The sequence below is a fragment of the Anopheles maculipalpis genome, chromosome X, assembly GCF_943734695.1.
Source record: "Anopheles maculipalpis chromosome X, idAnoMacuDA_375_x, whole genome shotgun sequence".
NCBI classification, from domain to species: Eukaryota; Metazoa; Arthropoda; class Insecta; order Diptera; family Culicidae; genus Anopheles; species Anopheles maculipalpis.
Window position 1 is genome coordinate 17,191,334 of NC_064870.1, and position 20,873 is coordinate 17,212,206.

Below are 20,873 nucleotides of genomic sequence, written 5' to 3' on the forward strand. Positions count from 1 at the left end.
ATTTAAATAGCTTAAATTTATAAAGAGCTCCCTTCCCTCCAGACTAAAAACCTCCCGCGGATCCTCAAACTGCACATCCGTTCATTCGCGGACTACCATCACTCTCTTTTCGCATCATACGAGGGCTGACAATAAAGTAAGGTCTCCAACGCTGCAACTTCGCCGGATCACGCGCTAGGCGAAATCTGGCAACACCGCCGTGTTCCTTGGTTCCCCCACTACCACTTTGCTGCTGGGTGAGGCTACCCCGACCGCTCAGCCTTGGCTGAGCAGCCGTCAAATATGGAGGTACCCCTCGCGTCAGCCTCCAAGTGCGAATTGCGTTCTGTAATACGTTTTTTGAGTGCGAAAAAGGTGACACCTATTGAAATCCATCGTATACTAGTTGCCGCGAGTTCAATTCCGGGCGCACTAATGTTCACGACGAGGAGAGAAGTGGTCGACCGTCGGTCTCGGATGCGATTGTTCAAGTAGTGGAGGCAGAAATTCTCAAAAACCGCCGTGCGACAATTAGGGACTTGGAAGAGAAGCTTGGAGGAGTGTGTAGCAGCGAAACAATCCGTCATTCCCCGCCCTGAAAAAAACATCTCGGAGGGAAGAAGTTTGAAAGTGACGCGGAGGTTTAGAAAGAGGTCAACACCTGGCTGCGCGAGGCGGACGGAGAGTGGTATTCTGCCGGCATAGACAAGGTCATCGTGCGGATGCGCAAGGTGTTGGAAAAAAATGACGATTATGTAGAAAAGTAGCCAAGACCTTGGCCTTTCCAACGGTGTATCGCTTTTTGTAAGTAAATGTCATTTTCTATGAAAAAAAAAAATTGGAGACCTTACTTTATTGTCAGCCCTCGTATCATATCAACAGAAACGTCGTATCAAGCTCATGCCTTTCATCGCGGCTTGCGATAGAGGCGTTCTGTTGCAATAGAGACGTTCTGTTACAACTTTCCAGTGCACTTCCTGAAGTTCTTCACTATTCCGAATTGGTTAACGCTCACAGCGGATAAAACAATGCGGACACTTCCGGGTGCTGTGAGGAATTTGCACTACTATGTCGCGAATTTCTAATCCTTGTTCCATAGGGTGGGTCGGTATCTGTTAAACCAATGCGAAATATGATGGTGGTTTTCCTCCAACCTCCTGTCTCGTCGGAGGACCTACACATCCTAGCTGTTCTAAGTCCCATAGGATGCCAGAACAGAAGGAACTACCAGCCGCTCCTAACATTGTTAACAGACGCTACCTATCCCTCTCCATTCATTTGGCCATTTAACCTTCCTTTCCAAAGGGTAGGATTTTCACGTATATGCAAGCTTAGATATTCGGAAAGATATGTTACTGTTCTGTAAGCCGTGGACGTGTAGAGTAGGGTATGAAGAACCTATAGCATCCTTGAAGGGGTATCGGATTCACATGCATACCAGTGTAGTATTATTACATGATTTGACAACAGAATCATGTTCATGTTTATGTTGCCAGCCACGTTTTTGGGTATCCCGAGGATTATTGACGCTTTCTCATCCAAAAAAAAGTTTGAAAATGAATAACAACTACACAATATAACAGAACAAATGAGTAGTTTTCATAAATGCGAATCGTTTTTCAGTTCTAATGACTACTAATTTTCATGACACAAATGGCGGTGAGATAATTATAGTCTAAGCTCAGAGCTGCTTCCTAGTATGTCCAGCTTCTTCAGCTTTGGAACAGAGTGTCTCATTAACTTCTGAGGGAAGTATTCAATGAAGTAGACAATTCAAGACATGTATGGGCTGGTCTGTCTTCTTTTCAATCCATCGCTAGAGAGGGCAACCCAAGACTCGGAGATGACACCTGCAGAGTTGAGGAACAGCGCCCAGCGTTCACTGTCCATAATCCAACAGTACGCTACCGACTGGAAAATTAAAATCAACCACGCCAAGTCTCAGACGATGATCATCCCTCATCGTCTAACAAACCGGCTCATGAACCCACAAACACACAACATCACTATAGACAGCATTCGGTTGCCGAGGAGATCGACGATCCGGTACCTCGGAGTCACTATTGACAACCGAATGCTGTTCAATCACCATACAAAAGATACATTCATCCGCTTACTCATATTATTGAGGAAGTTATTTTAGTTCATCAATAGATTGGAGCATCTCCATCCAATCAGCTCCATCCAAAACACAAGCTAGCCATCTACAAACAGATCGTCCTGCCCACAGCAACGTACGGCATTCCTGTGAATTTGAATTGGCGGAAGGTTTACAGTAGTTGCAATAGATTCCTCCGACTCATCCTGGACGCTCCTCGCTGGACACGGCGTGAGGAGATCTACGGTGAAGCCAACACAGCACCATTTGACGACATAGCAGACAACATCATCAACCGGCTACAAGCATCAGCAGAAGCCTCAACTCACCAACTGGTATTTAGATGATCACCTGGTAACAACCTGGTATTTAGATGATAAGTTATATTGTAAAGTAGTTTGAATAGTTTTTAAGTTAAAGCAAGACTCAGAGATGCAGATATTGACTGTTGACAGCTACTGTTGATGATGAAAAAAGTGCAGAGATATTTGGAGAGAAAAGACTATCTTTGAATGCGTCTTTAGATTTCGGATCGGATTTTTCGTAGTGAAATTTGATGTCATCATGGATATTTTATCAAAAATACTGGTACACTTAATAAAAATATTTTTTTACTTACAGCTTGCGCCGTATTGGTTACATCGCATGTGATGACTGTGTTTATAAACTAGATTGACGGGGCATTTTGAGAGGCGAATGTAGCTTATAAGACTCAAAGCCTCTATAAATAAATGAAAAAAATAAACATTGACGGGGCATTTCCTCCCTGTTTTCTACCCTATCCCGGGCGTGCTCGGTTATAAAAAATAAAGTAGAGTGCAATGCAATGAGAGAAAAGATTCTATTAAAAATATCATAGTAAAACTATATCGTATTGTCTGCATTCCTTGCATTGCATTTCTTAGAGAGCATCACGTAATGATCTTTTTTATTTTATTGTGAATTCTTACATTACTTTCATTACTATTAGAAGCGTGATTTTATGGCGATATTAGTAGGTTTAGGGTTTATTTGTTCCTTTCTTTTTCTTAGCCCAAATTTCGATTCATTGTCTTTTATATCTCTATCAACTAATTGGAAGTAATCATTCTTCTTTTCTAAGCATTTGATGCACAAAACTAAACAAAGTAAGCGTTATAACCAGTCACTTTTATGGATTAAAATTCGTTGTTGAACTAGGCGCGTGCCCAAGCGACATCGATTTTCGCACTAAACGATATTTACACCTCTTTCCTGGGTGTATGCTGTAAGTCGATCGGCGTTTTACATCTAGCTTATTCGACACGGTACGGTGAACGACTTGTCTACGTAACACGGTTGCGCTTAATGGAAACGGTTTTTGAAACGTTAACCTTTAAAATACTACACCGCACAGCATCGCGACTGAATCGGCACAGTATGGATTGTGAGGACGAGGGTGGATCGGTGATATGGGTGTAACGTACCTAAAAACACGCCTCAGACTGCGTAGGGTGTCCATGCTATGCTTTGAATCCATATTTTAAGTTTACGTTTTTGTGCATTCCGCATGCACAAACGGGGACTAAAAGATGAGATTATCGAACCACTGCCACTGCTTGCTCTGCTTTTCGTCCACGACGTAGGATAAGCACTTGCCTTTACTTCTGCGCGATGCCCAACCGCAGTTAAGAGAGGGGAAAGAAAAAGCAAAGCGAAATAAGTGAGCAAAAGAGGAACTATCCGCCGTCTTCTTCGGCTGCGACACACGACATTGGTACCTTTTGGTGCAGTTCAGCTTGGGATGCTCGAAGCGGAAGCATTGTGGTTTCAGCAGATTGAAGTACGTGTAGCCGATCTGGCGCGAGACGAGGGTGTTGGCGTTCTTCAGACAGTTAAAAAATTGTTTATCACAGTCACAGTGCGATCTGGTATGTAGAAAGAAGAAGGGGAAAAATCAAAAACGATCGAAGGGTAGTCACTATTAGGTTCCGACTGTATGTTGCAGCCCAGTTACGAGTAAATCATGTGCTCACGTGCACACTGATTGATACACGATTGCCTAAATGAATCGCCATTTCCGTGTGTCACAATACGAAACTGGGATTGGCATTGAGCAGTTCGGATGCATCAACCGATTGTTGGCCGATCATGTGGGCCAATATCCGGCCAATTGGAATTCGTTGCGGTTGGTAACATTGTAAAGCGGAGCGGTTAGAGACGCTCAGATTTTGATGAAATTGCATTGAATTTTAGCGCTTTTCAGCATAGTTACTTACAAGCTACTTCGTCTTTGGAGCATACCAAATTACGCTAAAAAAAATAGATTAAAAATTTTACCTTACGTTAATTTGTTGTTCGGTACGCTAAATACAATGTCATTGTTTCAATAATAAGAGTTAACAGCTCTCTTTAGCAGTTACTAAAATAGTGATCAGTTTGAACTGTGTCCAATAATGTAAAGCTCACTAGATGTAAAGCAAGAGGTTATTCGTTCCTCCTGACATTGTAAACGGTTTAGAAGGTTTGGCCTAACAGGTAATTCCTTTCATTTAAATTATCTGTTTTTGGAAGCTCAAATTCTGCACATAGAACAACGACATGGTTTGATTCGCCTATGCAAACGTTTCTGCTACCACTAATTCATCGGACCAAGCCAGATGGAACGAAGTTAGAGCCTGGTTAGTTATTACAGCTAATGGAATCAGCTTCCGGTTTGGGCAGATCTTATTTTTCTAGGTTAACATTCATTCATTCGTCTATATGCTCTCATTCAAAAGTTGCAAGAGACTACAGAAGAATAATGACTTAAAGTCTCTCCATGCAAACCAACCATGCGAAGTTATTGAACCATTAGACCACAGTTTGATTTGATTACTGTCTTTGAAGACATAGACGGCTGATATGTTGCCTGGCTATTATTGGTTTTGTTGAAGTTTTCGTGTATTGTCGAACATTCGAATTATTTTTTTTTTCATGTACTATTCTGGCATCAACTACTGTACTGTAATATTCTGGCATAACAACTACAATGACAAAATAGATTTCCTGTTTAGCTTTTCCATGAAGTAAACAATTATGTTTCCTCTTCATATGCTCTATGACCAAATAGGTTATGGACTTTCCAATAGTCGTGTTGAATTAGTAGCTTACATGTACAGGGTGTTCAATATGTTCGAATACAACTTTTCATCGATTTGTAGTTGTATGCTCTGTGTATTCTGTGTATTAATATTTTTGTCAGCTTTAGTACAAAGTATAGGCTAACCGTTGCATGTGGTGTCGGCTAACTGTCACTTATTTTGTTGTAAACACTGTGTACGATGAATGAGTACCGGGATCTTATAGTAAAAATGTTTATGGGAAGGGAGCCAGTCCGGCGACATATTCCAGCGGTTGAAATCTCACGGGGTGAAGCGGAATTTTATTTATACTGCCATCCGTCGGTGCCACGACACGGGCTGGACCAATGGTTGTATAAGATCCGAGCGGCCGCGTTTGGTGAGGACGCCAGCAGTCATAAAGGATCCGGATGTTTAAAATGATCTATTGTGGGCGCCTACGTTGGCCAGCTTCCGCCCGTCCCAAATAAACATACCACGGTTCCAGAATGCCGCGTCGGTGATGGTTTTGGGGAGCCGTATCCAGGCGTGGGAAGCTCCCACTGGTTTTTATTGAGAAAATCGATAAAATTAACGCTCCGTATTACAAAACCGAGGTTCTGGAGAAGTTTGTGGCTCCGGTACTTCAGGATCTCTACAGGAAGGATCCTTCCATTTTCCAAAAAGGCGAGGCTCCGGACCACACGGCGAATATCGTCCATGCGTGGTGTCAGGAGAATCTGACGGGGTTTTTAGATAAGATATCATGACCACCCAGTTATCCGGATCTTAATCCCCTTGATTACTATGTATGGTCATACATGCTGCCCAAGCAAAGCGTGTATAAAGTGAACACAGTCGACCAATTCAAGAACGTTATTTCCAAGATCTGGGACGAAATGCCGATGGAACAGGTGCGTACCCTGTGCGATTCGTTTGAGAAACGTCAAGATCGTGATAAAGTTCAGGGGAAGGGGGGGGGGGGTTGTTAGTGCCCCCTAAAATGCCAAAAAGATAGTAAATAAACATAGCTTGAAGAAACAATTACTAAAAAAATAATATCTTATGTTTACATTGTTTGAGCTCGTTTTAAAGTGTATTAGAATATATTGAACACCCTGTAGATGCAAAGTTAGCCCGGTGTACGGGTAATCGAGATGGGTTTAAACGGTCCTGCCGGGTGAAGACCATAATCCGTTGTGTACCCAACTTGCTCTAGATTCAGCAAACTGCTATCAACAACATAATAAACCAAATCCTTGACGGGACTGCAATACTAATTAATGAAAATTTTAAACATAAAGAACATTCTACAGCGTCACCAAATATAAAATGGCCAGAAATTGACTCAAACCCAACGAACCAGTTTTGCTTTTTTATAAGCATGTTTTCCATATAATTATTATATAAACATACTATTTAGTTATAATAGTAGTTTATCTTCGAGCTACTAGCATTAAGAAATACAACCAATTTGTATAAAATCCTCCTTTAGGCAATTTTAATAACTTTTCATTCAAACCCTTTTCCTATCCTTCAAGTTTTAATAGAGCTTTCAATTTTTTCTTGTCGCTGTGATGCCCCCCTAAAAGCAGAAAAATAAAACAAAGAATTTTTGCCTTCATCTTCTCCGGCATTGAGTATAGACACGGCCACATTAATTAACTTGGTGATGTTGGTAGCCAAACCAAGTTCAACGAAGCAAATGATCATGACTTTGAAGTGATTTTTAATGGAGATATATCACCTTCAAAATTCTAAATAAGACTTTTAAGATGGTTATCATCGTATAAGATCAGCTCGCCATAAAGCATAGAAGTCATCCACCAAACAGCTACAGTGGGTCAAATGGAAATTTGGACACCTTAAAATCGAATATTTGCACGAACTTGATAGCGATTTTCTTAGCCTAGGGTTGGGCAATAATGATTCTTTATTCCATCCATCTTAGTTTGTGTAAAGCTTTCTAATAGCTATTAAAAATAAAAAACATTGATTGAAGATCAGTTACCAAACAGACAAATGAGTACAGAAAACTCGTATTTTGAAAGGCAAATGGAAAACCAAGCGGTAGCATTATTTAAACAATGTCATGTAAAATCAATAGTAAATTCGGGTTTAAATTACTCATAAAATCAAACTAATAGAAATATCAGATAATAGATTGCTTTGCATTGAAGTCAAATTTTAAAGGTGTAATCATAGAATTCACACCACTTGATAGTTTTTAATTTCAAAAGCCAAAGTAATGTTTCACTCTAAAGGAACTATAATGTTTAATGCAAAGATTGATGCAAAATCTAAACGAGAAAACTATTAAAAGTGTTACAAGAACAGTTTTTCAAAAAGAGAAAACGCTCGTACCAGCTAGATACAGTTAAAATCAAAGCACGCTAAAAGTGCAAATCAAAGCCTAATTAATTTCGGTTGTCAAAAATAATGACAAGACTATTTATCGTATGATCCACTCGTATGACCATTTATCGTATAAAACCCTTTGGCACTAGAGATATCTACTCCCTGTTTTGGTAACTGGAAATGTAAAGGGATTTAGGTCCAGATATCAGTCGAAGAATAAAAATATTTTTTTCGGCTTTGTTATTATTGCGCCTGTGTTTTTACATAGTGCTCTACTATCAAAACAAAATTGTCATTGTTTGGAACAGTTGGGCATCGGGGTACTAGCCAAAAAGAAGGATATTCGTTTTAGGCGAAATGTTATCTTTAAACTATAAAAAGTAGTTATTTTCTAAGATGTCAGGTGAGCCCAAGGAACCAAAATGTACACAGTGTAAGCAATGTAAACCATAAACGATTTGCATTGCATTAATAAATCAAAGCACATAATGAAAGATAGTGTACAAAATTGTGGATATTTGGATACAATTTATTAAACTAAGTTCCTAACCCGTACCGACAAACCGTAATTACCATGGAAATTAGAAAACTGTCTAAATGATTGTAAAACATCTACATCATAAAAAATGTGGCCCCAATTTTACTTCAAGAGCAGTCAAATGCATACTTAGCACGGCTGTATTTTACGTTGTAAAATTTGTATTTAGTATTTAAAGGCATTTCAGCAATACGGCCTGGCCGTCCCTGATGAATAAAAAAAAAAAAAAAGGCATTTCAACAAAAACTAAAAACAATTGGGGCGGCTCGATGGTTTAGGCGACATCGGCGCCAGTCTTCAAACGGGAGGACCGGGGTTCAAATCCCATCCGGACTGTCACCCCGTAGTGAGGACTGACTAACCTCACAACGTGATATTCATTAGTCAAGCAATAGGGCCAGGCCGTTCTTACGAAAAATAAACAACGAATAAATATGTGGAAAAAGTATTTGAAGATTTTTTTTACGTGACTAGATTCCCGTTTGGGTTACTGCATATAGTTTGAAAGTAATGACAAGATTATGATTGCACATGTATAAAATAAAGCATACATTCGACATGCAGCTTCAGTTAGATACAAATGAGAAATTATATGATCAACTAATACGAATCCTTCAGCATCCTGTTGTAAACGTAATACATACCGTGTAAAGTATCCATTGTTTTTCAGCCGGTTAAACTGTTCCCCTGCTGCAATGGTGATGGGACAGAGATCGTGCGCGCGACAGCAGCTGTCGGTCAAATAGAAGAACCCAATGTCGTTCTCACTCTTTGCCTGGTTGCCGTCACCGCACCACACGGTCCCTGGATAGATGGCTTTGACCTTCCGCTTGAAGGTGTTAAACAGGGAGCTGATCGTACCGGAGCTACTGCCGGCCGTTCCGGGGATTTTACCTGCGCCATTCCCACTGCTGCTACTACTACTACTGCTTCCGGTGTTCTGTCCCGCGGATCCACCGGACGTTAGTGGTTGGTCTATTCCATCTGGTACATCTTCCGGGGCCGGTTGCAACTGTCCGTCGTTGAGCTGTGCCGGAATGTTGCGCAGACCCTTGGCCGTGCTGACGAAATGGGGCCGAAAACGGTGTGGTATGATACGTTGCAAGTGCGATGATATGCCGGATGTTCCAGTGGTGGTACTTCCACTGCTACTGCCACTACTACTGCTGCTACTGCCCTTACTCTGGTACGCCTCAATGTACTGGTACACGCCAAACCGCTGCAGCATACCACGAACAAACTCTGAAACACGTGACATAGACGGTGCCGTTGCCATCACTACCGGTTCATCTGCATGGATACATCGGGCAGTGCAGTTGGCAGTGCGCAGTGTGCATATGTATCACATAGTAATCCTGTCAAATTGCATGTAAAGTAGGTATGTTTCAGGTGTCCAAAAACCGACAGATTTTGTACAACTTACCAAACACGACGGAAGCATCCAGTGCGAAGACAATGTGCATGATGCAACGAGGTGCATGAAGAATTAGAAAGAAGGAAAAGTGCATAAATGCTTTACCGTAAAGAACGTTGAGGAAAGAATTGCCGGTGGAAATCATACGAAATTTGGTACATTTTCAGTTGTTATGACTTTTGCTGCTTATTAGCACTAAAATAACTGCCAGTCTGTGGATCGTACCCAAATTGTTGCACTTTTTTGTTTGTCTCAAAGCAAATATTTTTGTGTAAAGCCCTAGCATCGTTTTGTTTTAAACCGCAGCAGAAGTCAGTCCGTTTCGCGATGTTTGCAAAATTGGTTCAGCAAACAACTACCGCAAGAAGCGCAAGGGGAAAAAAAACAACATATTCTAATGCAGTGAAAGGCCAGTTGATTGAAGGGATGGTTTTGTTTCAGTCAGCATGACGAACGGACGATCACCAACCGTTGAAGCGGATAGCTTCAAACGGCTCTCGAGGCGTGTGTTATATGGGGCGCGCGATGATGCGACAACAACGCGACGCCTTCACCTGGTGCTGGTGCTTTCAAACCCGTTCATGTGCAACGGTCCATTTTGCAACGCTAATATTACTCGGCTGCCCCACCGGATTTTGTATTATGTCGTACCGTTTGTTAAATTCGGTCTATTGTGCTGGTTGTTTGTTTGGTGGCCACGCGAGAGCGCTGTGCGAGTTGGGTGGCATTATGCCAGCGGCATCGTAAGCTGCAAACCCGTAACTTACCTTGCGATTGGAGGGCCGCTGCGGACGGGTAGAAGCTGGTCGTGTCACCCAGTTCACTGTTAGAAGCGAAGTGGTAAGCAGCGTCCAACGGTGTGCGCTGGAATGTGTATCGATAGGGTAAGTTAGATGAAGGTGTTCTGTGGATAAAGTAGCAATGGAGATAAAGGAGGAAGGAGAAGCTCGCGCTAGCGTTGTTCGATGATAAGGTTGGATCATTGCTGCATGAGAAAATGTCACATTCTTATTGATAATACCAATCCGGTCGCGTTGTTGCTGTAACTGCGCATAAACACCGACAGTTTCAATCACCATTGACTGATGATTTAATTTGCAATCAACGGTGATCTTTCCATGTAATGCATACATGAGGAATGAAGTTGATAGTTGAGTCGTGTTTCCATGTTTGAGAACAAAGTGATCGCTTAAGGGGCAAGACAGTAAAACAAAGACTGCACCCACCTATCCCACTCCAGGGAATTGTTAATCGATCGATATTAATCGCTTTAAAACCTGTTGGATTCAAAATAGAATTTTTCCTAACCGTTTTATTTTTCTTATTCAAATTGTGGATTTAATTCTCATTTTTAATGTTTATCACCACATAAGCGTACGAGCGAAGTACTTCCCAGAAGTTTGTATGGACCATACAATACCGTCCTATTTAAAACTGTTAGACTAACTATTGTAATTTAAATAAAGTTGTTGACGTTAATTCACAGGGAAATAAACCTTTCAAGTTGTGAGAGTGAGATTTTCTCTTCTACGTAAATTTTAAAGCTCAGGGCCACGAGAAATCAAAACAGAGCTTTTGAGCTTTAGAGAATAATGTTCTCGTAGAAAATCCACGAGCTGAGAAGCCTCGATTTTCTTGCGAATAAAATCAGCTGATGGGCTAGACTTTTGTGCAAAGGGAACTTTAATTTTTAAAGGCTTCATTTTTCATTTCGTAGCTTTACAATGACAAAGCCAAATAAAGTATGCAGATCTAATGCAATGATTCATTCGTTTCTTCACTATTATCCGATGTCCTATAATGTCCCCAGACAGGACTCACCGTGACGTCACCGCTAGTCAACTTCTGGTAACCATTTGCATCTGTATACTTGATTGTAGTGGTTCCAAATCGCCCAGAACCGTAAGGTTTCACCGCTATCACTTCGTAAGGATCTGGATTCAAATCCGAACCACCTTCCACTAACCGCACTAGCTCACCACCGTCATCGTACCGTGCAGTTGTCACTCCATCATCGTTCCACTGCACAGGATAGAGACTAAACTCTTCACTACCGAGACCCTCGCCGAATTCCAGAAATCGTGCATCCCGCGATCCGGTACTTGCTTCCGGCGCAGAATCATTAAACGGCACACCGGCTACCCGTGCCTCGTTGGCAAGAACCACAGTAAGTACACACAACAGTACGCGCAGTCCTAGGGACGTCGACACCATACCGCACATCGCGACCGACTTGTGAACCCCAGCAGCACTGTCGCCGACTGTCGGGACGGGCAAAAGTTTGCTAACAGCAACAGAACGCCACGTACGTACGAGGGATCGTTGCGCTTTATTCTCATTCTCGCACGCTCGATCCTAGGCTGATCACCAGGTGGTTAATTGCAGTGCACTCGCACACACAGCCACGGGTGCGAGAAACGATATATGCGTGTGTCCGCTTCTTTTTTTTTAATCATTTATTTATAGAGACTTTGAGTTTCCATGAAGCCACATTTGCCTCTCAAAAGCGCCCGCTTTGTCTGTTAGTTTCCGGAGACGTCAGATGCTGCAGAAGCTTGCGAAAGAAGTGATGGGCAAGCGAATGGGAATGAACGAACTTCGCGCGATGAACGTGTAGCACAGCTCACAAGAGGGATACCCACAATTGCCGATCACATTTGGCATTTTGGCACACCAACACACATCAAACACTCAAAACCAGCCTCGAAACCGGAAAAGATGCACGTCCTCTAAAACCACACAAAACACTCTTCAGGCGAGACACTAACTTGTCCGAAACAGCAGGTTGACGCAGTGGATGTAATGTTGATGGATAGCAACCGTAAGCAAAGTGCCTTGTTGGTTGACACTGAAACTGATTGTTGGTGAGTGGTTCGTATTTTTTTGTTTCTAGTTCTTTCCTCACGTAGATTCCTGACGTTGCTGTTTGGGCTACTTGAAGATGGTCGCACTTCGTTAGCAACACTGCGTTCTGACCGAAGTAAAGCTTCGCACTGACGACGATCTTCACAACCAGGCCTACCACAACAACAGTTGGCTTGTACAGCCGCCACCGAACCAAACAGAAACGTAACTGACCACCGTGAGCCGCGTGCTCCAGAGCGTGCGATGGTGCGAAAAGTGCACGCCTCAGTGGAAAAAGCTTTGCATTTTCGGTAGAAATATGTGCACAGACCTTTACGCACCGGAGTCGCCCGCGTCTGACCTACTGTGCGACTACACTAGCATAGGATACCGCGAGGTTAGGGATACACCACCGAGCCCGGCCCATCACTTCCGGGCCAACGAAAGCCAGCGAGGGCCGACCACTTTTTGTTTCTCCTTTGGTGTTACATTAGAGAAATATTAATGTTTAAGCCTTTCTTGCGTGACAGTCTAGCGTACTCTGGCGGTACTGCGTAACCAGCTCGCTGTTGTCTGCGCGTGCTCGATTCATGCCTTTACAGGTATATTAGCAAAACTACGATCAGCGTCACAAGCACCCTCTTTAAAAAAAAAAACAATCCTGGCTGCGTGCTCGGATCGGTTTATGGTGTACAAGAACAGACGCCCTGTTACTAATTGACACGCTCCCGGAAGCAATGGGAGTGTAGAGTTTCGCAACGGAAATAGTTAACTCGTTTCATAGCCATTCAGTTGAAACTTTCGCTTTCAGGTAAACTGTTTTATTCTTCGCTTCTGAAAAGAAAACGACTTTTACAGAACAGCCAGGCCAGTATTGCTTGTTTCCCAACAAATCCTATCAAAAACTTTATTTACAAAAAGTTATAGTTTGAATTAATCCAAATCCGTCTCCATCATGGTCGAAGGAATGGAAACGGACCGTCTCATTCCCTCTGTTATGTCACTCGGCGATATCTGACAATAGCTCTGATATCTGCAGCCTTTTAGAGGTGGATTTCTCCTCCAATTTCTCTGCTCCTGTAAATAGTCAGTCATTATCTTCTTCAGTCACCTCACGCATTCCAGAGAAATCAAATATGTCATTAAAAAACTGAAATCATCCTGTTCGCCTGGTCCCAAGGACATTCCTGCTGTAGTTGTGAAAAGTTGTAGCTCTGTTTTAGCCCCACGGTAGTTAAAGTTATTTCGTTTCGCCTTGTTTTTGTCTGTTTTTCCTTCGGCGCGGAAACAAGCTTGGCTTGTTCCCATCTTTAAGAAGGGAAATTCCACCAGTAAATCGAATCGAAGTAATCGCAGTATCTGACTTTTATATGCATTTGCCAAAGTATTTGAGTATGTCTTGTCTCGTGTGTCTTACGTCTCTCATGGCGACTCATTTTGATGCTGTACCTCAAGTCAGCGCTATTTACACGGATTTCAAATCCTTCTTCCGCCCGGTTCTCTCACAACTTACTCCTTAACAAATTGTCACAATATGGGATCAACCGCATGATTATCTCCTTGTTGAAGTCATTTCTAATTGATCGTTCGGTGTTTCCCCTCCCCCTTCGGAACCCCCGAGCCGGTATTCTCCAGGGTAGTATATTTGGGTCACTATAGTTCGTTCTGTTCCTTAATGACATTTCTTCTGTCTTGCCGCATGATAGTTTTCTTTGCGATGCTGATGATGTGAATATCTCTTTCCCAATTTCATCGGGTGCAGATTGTGTTTACCTTCAAAATGTTTTTCTTCCTCTTGGTGTATTCTTAGCTCTCTCACTTATCGTCTAGTGAAGAGTGGAGTAATTTCGTTTACCAGTCTGCACACTCCTTGCCTCTTTTACAGGGTTTATCGAGCCACTTTACGATGTGAACGGTGTATTTCATCAATTCTGACATGCATTTCCATTTCTGTCAGGCAATTTCATTTTAGCCATGTGTATTTCTAACCCTTCCATATGATTTTCGATACTTGAAAATCCCGGTAACGCGAGAAACTCAATGTTTCGCTATTACTAATCGTGAAATGAAGTGGTAACCGTGTGATTTATATTTAAAATACAGTATCCCAAATTGACATTATTGAAATTGAAATTATTATTGAAATTCATATTGAAATTCAAATCACAAAGACTTTACTTTAACTTCTCACATTGACTCTATGGTTGCTAGAGCTTGGAAAACACTGGATATCCTGAAGCGTGTATCTCTGATCTTCTACGTGGGAAAGCGTTGTACTGCTCGCTGATCAGGTTATTGCTGGAGTATTAATCAGTTATCTGGTCTCTAACGGCTCGGATATATATGGACCGAATCAAGCGGGTGCAGAGATCGTTTACCAGGTTTGCTATGCGTAAATCCCTTGGTATATCTGCCTCTACCTTACCCTGTTTAGAGTCTAGGTGTCAGTTTGTTGGGCCTTGACTCTCTCGAGTACCGTCGATCACGATCCCAAATCCTTTTTGTCGCTTCCCTCTCGTTCGATTACACACATTATTGGACAAAACAAGTGCAACTCAAGTAGAGCAATCATAAAAAGGATCAGAAAAATTCAATTTTCTGAAATAGAAAACGGGACACTTACTGCAGTTGATGTTCATTGCAGCAATCAGCTGTCAAATTTACAGATCACAGCGAGTGTTTTGTGGACAAGAACCATTTTGTGCTGGTCAAAACAACTGGTTCTTGCTTCTTTGAACTATTATCTCTGCATCGTTTAAGAACTTTGTTTTACGTTGAAAAAAGATTATAGTATATAGATTTTAGATTATAGATTATAGTAACATTACAAGGTAATCGTTAATAATTATTGAGGATGGTCAGTACTGACGCTTTCTTTATATTTTTGTTACCTAACACCAAAATGACATGTGACTGCCTTGGAGTGAAACTAAGAAAGAAGATAATCGATTATTTTAAAAGTGGAATCGATTTGTGACAAGTATGACGTGAAAAAATGGACCGTGTCTAGACTGTGCATGCAACCGGATGGATTTATGTTGAGAACAGAGGTAGAACACCACGGTCCACACCATGCCAAGAGAGGACACTATGATCGTACGAAGCATCAAAAAGGATCCTTTCAAATCTTCCTTAAAGGTGAGAATGGATATGCAGTTAACTGTTTCGGACCGGACAATCAGGCGGCGTGCCGTTGAAGCCGGACTGTTCTCTCGACGTCCTGCGAAGAAACCTCTGATTTCACTTAGGAACCGGAAGTACTTTATTACTTCTGTTTGCTCTATTTCATATTGACTGGGATGTGCAGAAATAGTGGACGGTTCTGTTCAGTGATGATTCGAAGTTCAACATCTTCGGAAGCGACGGGATTTGCCGTGTACGTCGTCCAACTGGAAAACGCTTAGATTCACTTAGACGTTACTGTCAGAAGACGGTCAGAAGCATGGCGGAAGCAATGTAATCAAATTCCAACAAGACAACCATTCCAAGCACACCGCCAAAGTGGTGAAACAGCGGTTTAACGATAATGAAATTGTGGTGATGAACTGGCCGCCCTAATCTCCGGATCTGAACCCTATAGATAACCAGTGGGAGATCGTGAATCAGCTTATTAATCGTGAAGGTGTTCGACGCAAGGATCAGTTGTGTGCACAAATAAGAAAAGGCGTGGGTAGCAATTCCACAAAATTTCATTGATCACCTGATCGAGTCTGTGCATCGCAGATGCAAGGCTGTAATTGAAAACAAAGGATTTGCAACGAAATATTGAAAGCCAATTTAAATTTGGCAAACAACACGCGAAGTTGCACTTGTTTTGTCCAAGAGGAAAAGGATGACTTTTTTATATTTTTTAATTTTTTCATGAATTTTTATGTATATATAATGAATTTTTGTTATAATAAATAAGAAAAGTGCTATTTTAATTCAACTTAAAAGCATCTTTCTCACAATTGACTTATTGTGCACCTTCAATGTAGGGTACCATGATTAGGATTGATTGGTTGCACTTGTTTTGTCCAATACTGTAGATGCTCCGTCTCTGCTTGACTCCATCCCCTTCTATGTCTTTAATCGTTCCCTTCGCATTCGTCTCCCTCTGCTTATCCATAGGCACGGTACCTCTGCCTGTCGCAACGACCCTTTTTTTCGGGCACTTCGTTGGTTCAATTCCTCGTCTCATGTATTTGATTTCCACCTCTCACTTTCATCCTTCCGCTGTTGTTTGCGGTCGTCTCTTTAATGCCCTTACTTCTTTATTTTATTTATTAGGTTGATTTTATTTATTTATTTACATATTTATTTATTTATTTATTTATTACTATTTATTTGAGTATGACGGCACGTCACCGTAATTTCCCTCTAGGTTTAGTTTAAATTAATTTAAAGAAGACTTAGAAAAACTATTTATTAATACTCTAATATTACGGCTTATCGCCGTATAATAAGTTAATGTAACAGTTGAAACATATATTTAACATGTATTTGCAAACATCATAGAGCAGCGAAGAACTTCTTCTTTACTTAACGACTCTCTAGGTGATGCTTGCCATCTAAGGCTTGCAAGGCTTATCAATAGCACGTAGTGCTCCTCCGTAATGAGGACTGACTAATCATCTACGTAGTATCGACAAGTCTAGTAAGCCATTCGGTGGCTGATGTGATCTAGTATGTAAATGAGCAAAGAGGGAAAAGAATTAGAGTACCATGTAGATTGTCCTCATTACGGAAAAACGGTCGGGATAGGATTCGAACCTCAGTTCTGCCTTGTGAATACCACCTCTTACATCTTAAAGAACATATTCAACTGCTAACCGTTGCCATATAGAAAGATTTAAGCATTATTTTTCACTTTTTACTAAACATAATCGCATTAGTTTTAAACGATAGATAAGCCACATCCGCAATAATTTTGTATTACTTTAAACTATTTTTTGCATACAGTAGCGAGGTGGATGCAGTCTCTGAGACTCAAAGCCTCTATAAATAAACAAAAAAATTAATAACCGTCGCCAACGGTTGCATTTGAAAAACATTTGGAACTCGTATAAGGCTTGCATACTGTCAGGCGTTTTTTCCATTGCTGAAAGCTTTCTAATAACGTTCGATATTCGTTAGGAACGTCGAATGGATAAAAAAAAATGTTTAAATGATGTCTAGCCTTTTATGTGTACACATTTTTTTCATACATTCACTGCCCGTGAGTAATAAAGAAAGCATAATTCTCTGCTTGTGCTTGTGCTTATTACAGAAGACAATGAATCGCTGTTTCAGACCTACACCTTTAAAGGTTACGAAATCAGATCAGATAAACCAGCGAGCAAAGTTCTCCAATTCCGTCCGTCTGGAACAGTATGGACAAAAGTGATATGTCATCCACCACTAACACCATATCATCAAATATAAACCCGCCGTGACGGTGGTAACGATAATAACAAACAGCAAACGGTTCATGTTTGTGTGTTTGTTACTCGGTTTAGGAACCGTACAGATGTCTTACTTATCGCGCTCTACATTCTACCATGTATCCAGCAACGATAAGCGATCGTACTATGGAAGGTACAGAAGCAGGGATTTAAGGAAGATCTGGAACACCGTTCTAATCCAGTACATAATGGTCTCAAGGGTTAAAGGTTTATTTTGAGAATCGGATACGTACGTCACTAGTTGATTGCGTGGGTGGAAGAAAGATATTATTATAGAGGTATCTACATAAAACAGATAGAGGGCGTAGTCTCTAGGTTACTGTACAAAACCTCTATTCAATATAAAACTCATAAGTTTGTTACACTAGCATATCTGTTTCCGGTAGCAACACGGCCAAGCCGACCTTTATAAAATTAAAAAAAATCATTTTAAGGTAACTTGATACGGGTAGCTTCTCTCAATAAACACAGACAAAATGATACCGCTAATAGTACGAACGAACGGAGAAAAAAAAAACAATTAGGTGCTTAAATTGGCTTAAATTGTTTGTTCATTCCGACAATTTTCGTACCTTGCAAAATAAATGTTTCTAAGGCCGCGGACCACGTTAAATTAAAAATCAATGTAAAACTGTTAAAAAAAATCCAAATTGTGATTTTAGCTTTTTCTCCGTTGCATCGGAAAGGTCGATTGTATGCGCCTGGTTTTCAAACAACAATTTCAAAGCGAGAAAATTTCAAAAACATCCATAAGAACCAGAATTTTTTTTATAAAATCTTTCGTGGCCCGCGCCGTCTGCAAAAGAGCAGGACAAATTTATAGTGGCTTGCGCCAAAAAGGAAATTTTTTTTATTTTATTGTTGTGTACGATCCGTATTGTCACGCAAAAAATAATTTATTTTAATTATAATCATAATTTAACTAGTTTCAAGCATCACAATAATTACTTTTGTGTGTAGTAGTGATGAGACTTTAATATCGAACATATTAGGTTCGCTCCGTTCCTTAATGGATCGATCGAACCTAGGTTCCAATAAAATCACAAAGTAGGTTTTTTGCACCTGCACTTTGCTGTCCATTAGAATATAAAACGTTCACTTTGATCCTTTTTTTACTGTCCAAAGCTCCATTGTATTACAAAGAACAACAAAGCATCAAATAGCAAAGCAGTGTAAACGCTTCTTCTATTTGAGTTTTGTAAAATCAGGTGAGTCTCTTCTGGGCCGGGCGTTGAACCCTGGTCCTGCCGTTAGAAGACGCCTACACCACCGGGCCGCCCCTATTAGATCTAGTACGGGCATGCGAATGGGCCGGTTTACGCAAAGGACCCTTGCAACTCTGTGGCTTGCTCTGGACCAAAAGCCGATGCACAGTTTCTAATACTGACTGGCAAATTCAGCTCGTCCCTGATTACCCTGGCCGTCTTTAAAGGGTCATCCCGGCTTAACCTTACAATTCGCGCATCGACGCTCTTCCTAGTCTTACGACGACCATGACGACTCTTCACCTCCTTTACCCTAAGCGCACTAAAGACGAATGTTTTCGAGCGCCCCAAAAGAGCGGCAATCTCTCGTTGCGCCTTTCCAGCGGCAGCTTTTTGTTGTACAAATGAGCGCTCAACAGTTTCGAGTTTCTTCCCATTGCGGAAAAAAAGATCGTGGACAGAGCTTGCCACAAGCACGCCCTGAGTGCTGAAAACAGACTGTACGCGAAAGCAATTCTTACCACGCATGCTGTAATTCGCTCTCATTTCGATCAGGAAAAGTTCATCTTCAATGTTTTTTTTTTTAATATAATGCGAAAGGATCACCGATGTACGGTTGTAAGCAGTGCGTTTGTCTCTCAACTTATTCTTGAAAGAAATGATGAAAGTTTATGACTCGAACTCAGCGTATACGTGTTCCAAACATTCATCCGTACCAAGAAGTTGAGGCCATGAAGGAAGGTTTCTCGCTTGAAAATTTTACAGCTTTTCAGTCTGTATTGCGTCATGCGTTTGATAAGCTTCCTCCCATTCTACCATTAGAGTATCGATCGAGTGATGTCTTGCGTGAAGCACTGCTCAATTCCAGCATTTGATCCTACAAACCTTCTAAACGAAACGAACCAAACCAAAATCGGAAATGACAAACTTCACTCCATGTACAGCGAGGGCAACGCAGCGTAGCTGGTTATCGCATGTTGATAACGCTATCTTACAACCGTTCGATACTGTTCCCTCCCCCCCCCCCCCCCTAACAGAAAGAAACGCATCACTTTAAGCCTTCTCGTACCGGCATGCGATGCCAAAGTGTGCTCCCGGATAGAAAAGGAAATCGGAACAAATCGGTTGACGCAACTGCGCACCATTTGCTACCATACGTTTGCTCACATGAGTCCAAAGTCCACAGCAACGGCGACGACAAGCACGGCGACCCGTGCGCTACCATGCCGCGTCCATCTGATGACTCGTCTATCGCTGTACGGCATCTCGGTCTTGTGTCTGGTGTTTCTGTGTGCGTATGCATAGCACATGATGGATCAGACCATTCCACTGTAAATTGGACCAAAGATGCACATACACATGGTAGAAAAAAAAACAATGCTATACCTCTAGAACGTCTGGCGCAGTGATGGTCTAGGGAGAAAGGAATGGGAAAGACAATTAGAAATGCAGCGAGCATCTGCCCGCTGATGCTGACACTCGTGTGCCACTAAACCCTCCTGAAGGGCCTGCGAACATCAAAATACCACCAGAAACGTGGGCAAGATGCAATGCGCTGGTTAGACATTGGAAGCTTATGAGCAAATTTATTTAAATTGCCTTCAATTGACACCTTCACACATCACGTTGAAGCAATCAAGCGAACGAAATCCGGCACCCGGGCGATATAAACAATCTCGTCTGTCGTGGTCAGCGAGTCTCACGTTTAACAAGTAAATCAAACACCGATGGACAGAACGAGCAAGTGTATCATCGCGCTATTATTATCGTGAGCTAATGGTGAGTGGGGAGGGTAACTTAACATACGTTTTCCATGTGATGTGCACGGGAAGGTTTGATTGTCACAGCAAATAAAGATGGTTAACATACAAACTACGAGCGAACGCAGCAAGCTGCAAAATGTCCTAGTAGAAATGTCGGATGCGCCGTACTGTTTGTTTAAAATATAGAATACT

General features: G+C 41.6%; 2 protein-coding genes across 3 annotated transcripts in view; both read right to left on the reverse strand.

Annotated features, from left to right (window-relative positions):
- Positions 1-20,873, reverse strand: part of LOC126561228 (microsomal glutathione S-transferase 1-like) — a 160,934-nt gene that overhangs the window by 4,583 nt on the left and 135,478 nt on the right. The gene's annotated exons all lie outside the window — the stretch shown is intronic.
- LOC126562324 (uncharacterized) lies at positions 3,596-11,683 on the reverse strand. The gene is made up of 5 exons (XM_050218790.1): positions 11,268-11,683; positions 10,214-10,310; positions 8,677-9,322; positions 3,817-3,963; positions 3,596-3,702 (listed from the first exon to the last, which is right to left on the reverse strand). The coding sequence occupies exons 1-5, from the start codon at positions 11,667-11,669 to the stop codon at positions 3,621-3,623; spliced, it is 1,374 nt and encodes a 457-aa protein (XP_050074747.1). The 5' UTR covers positions 11,670-11,683; the 3' UTR covers positions 3,596-3,620.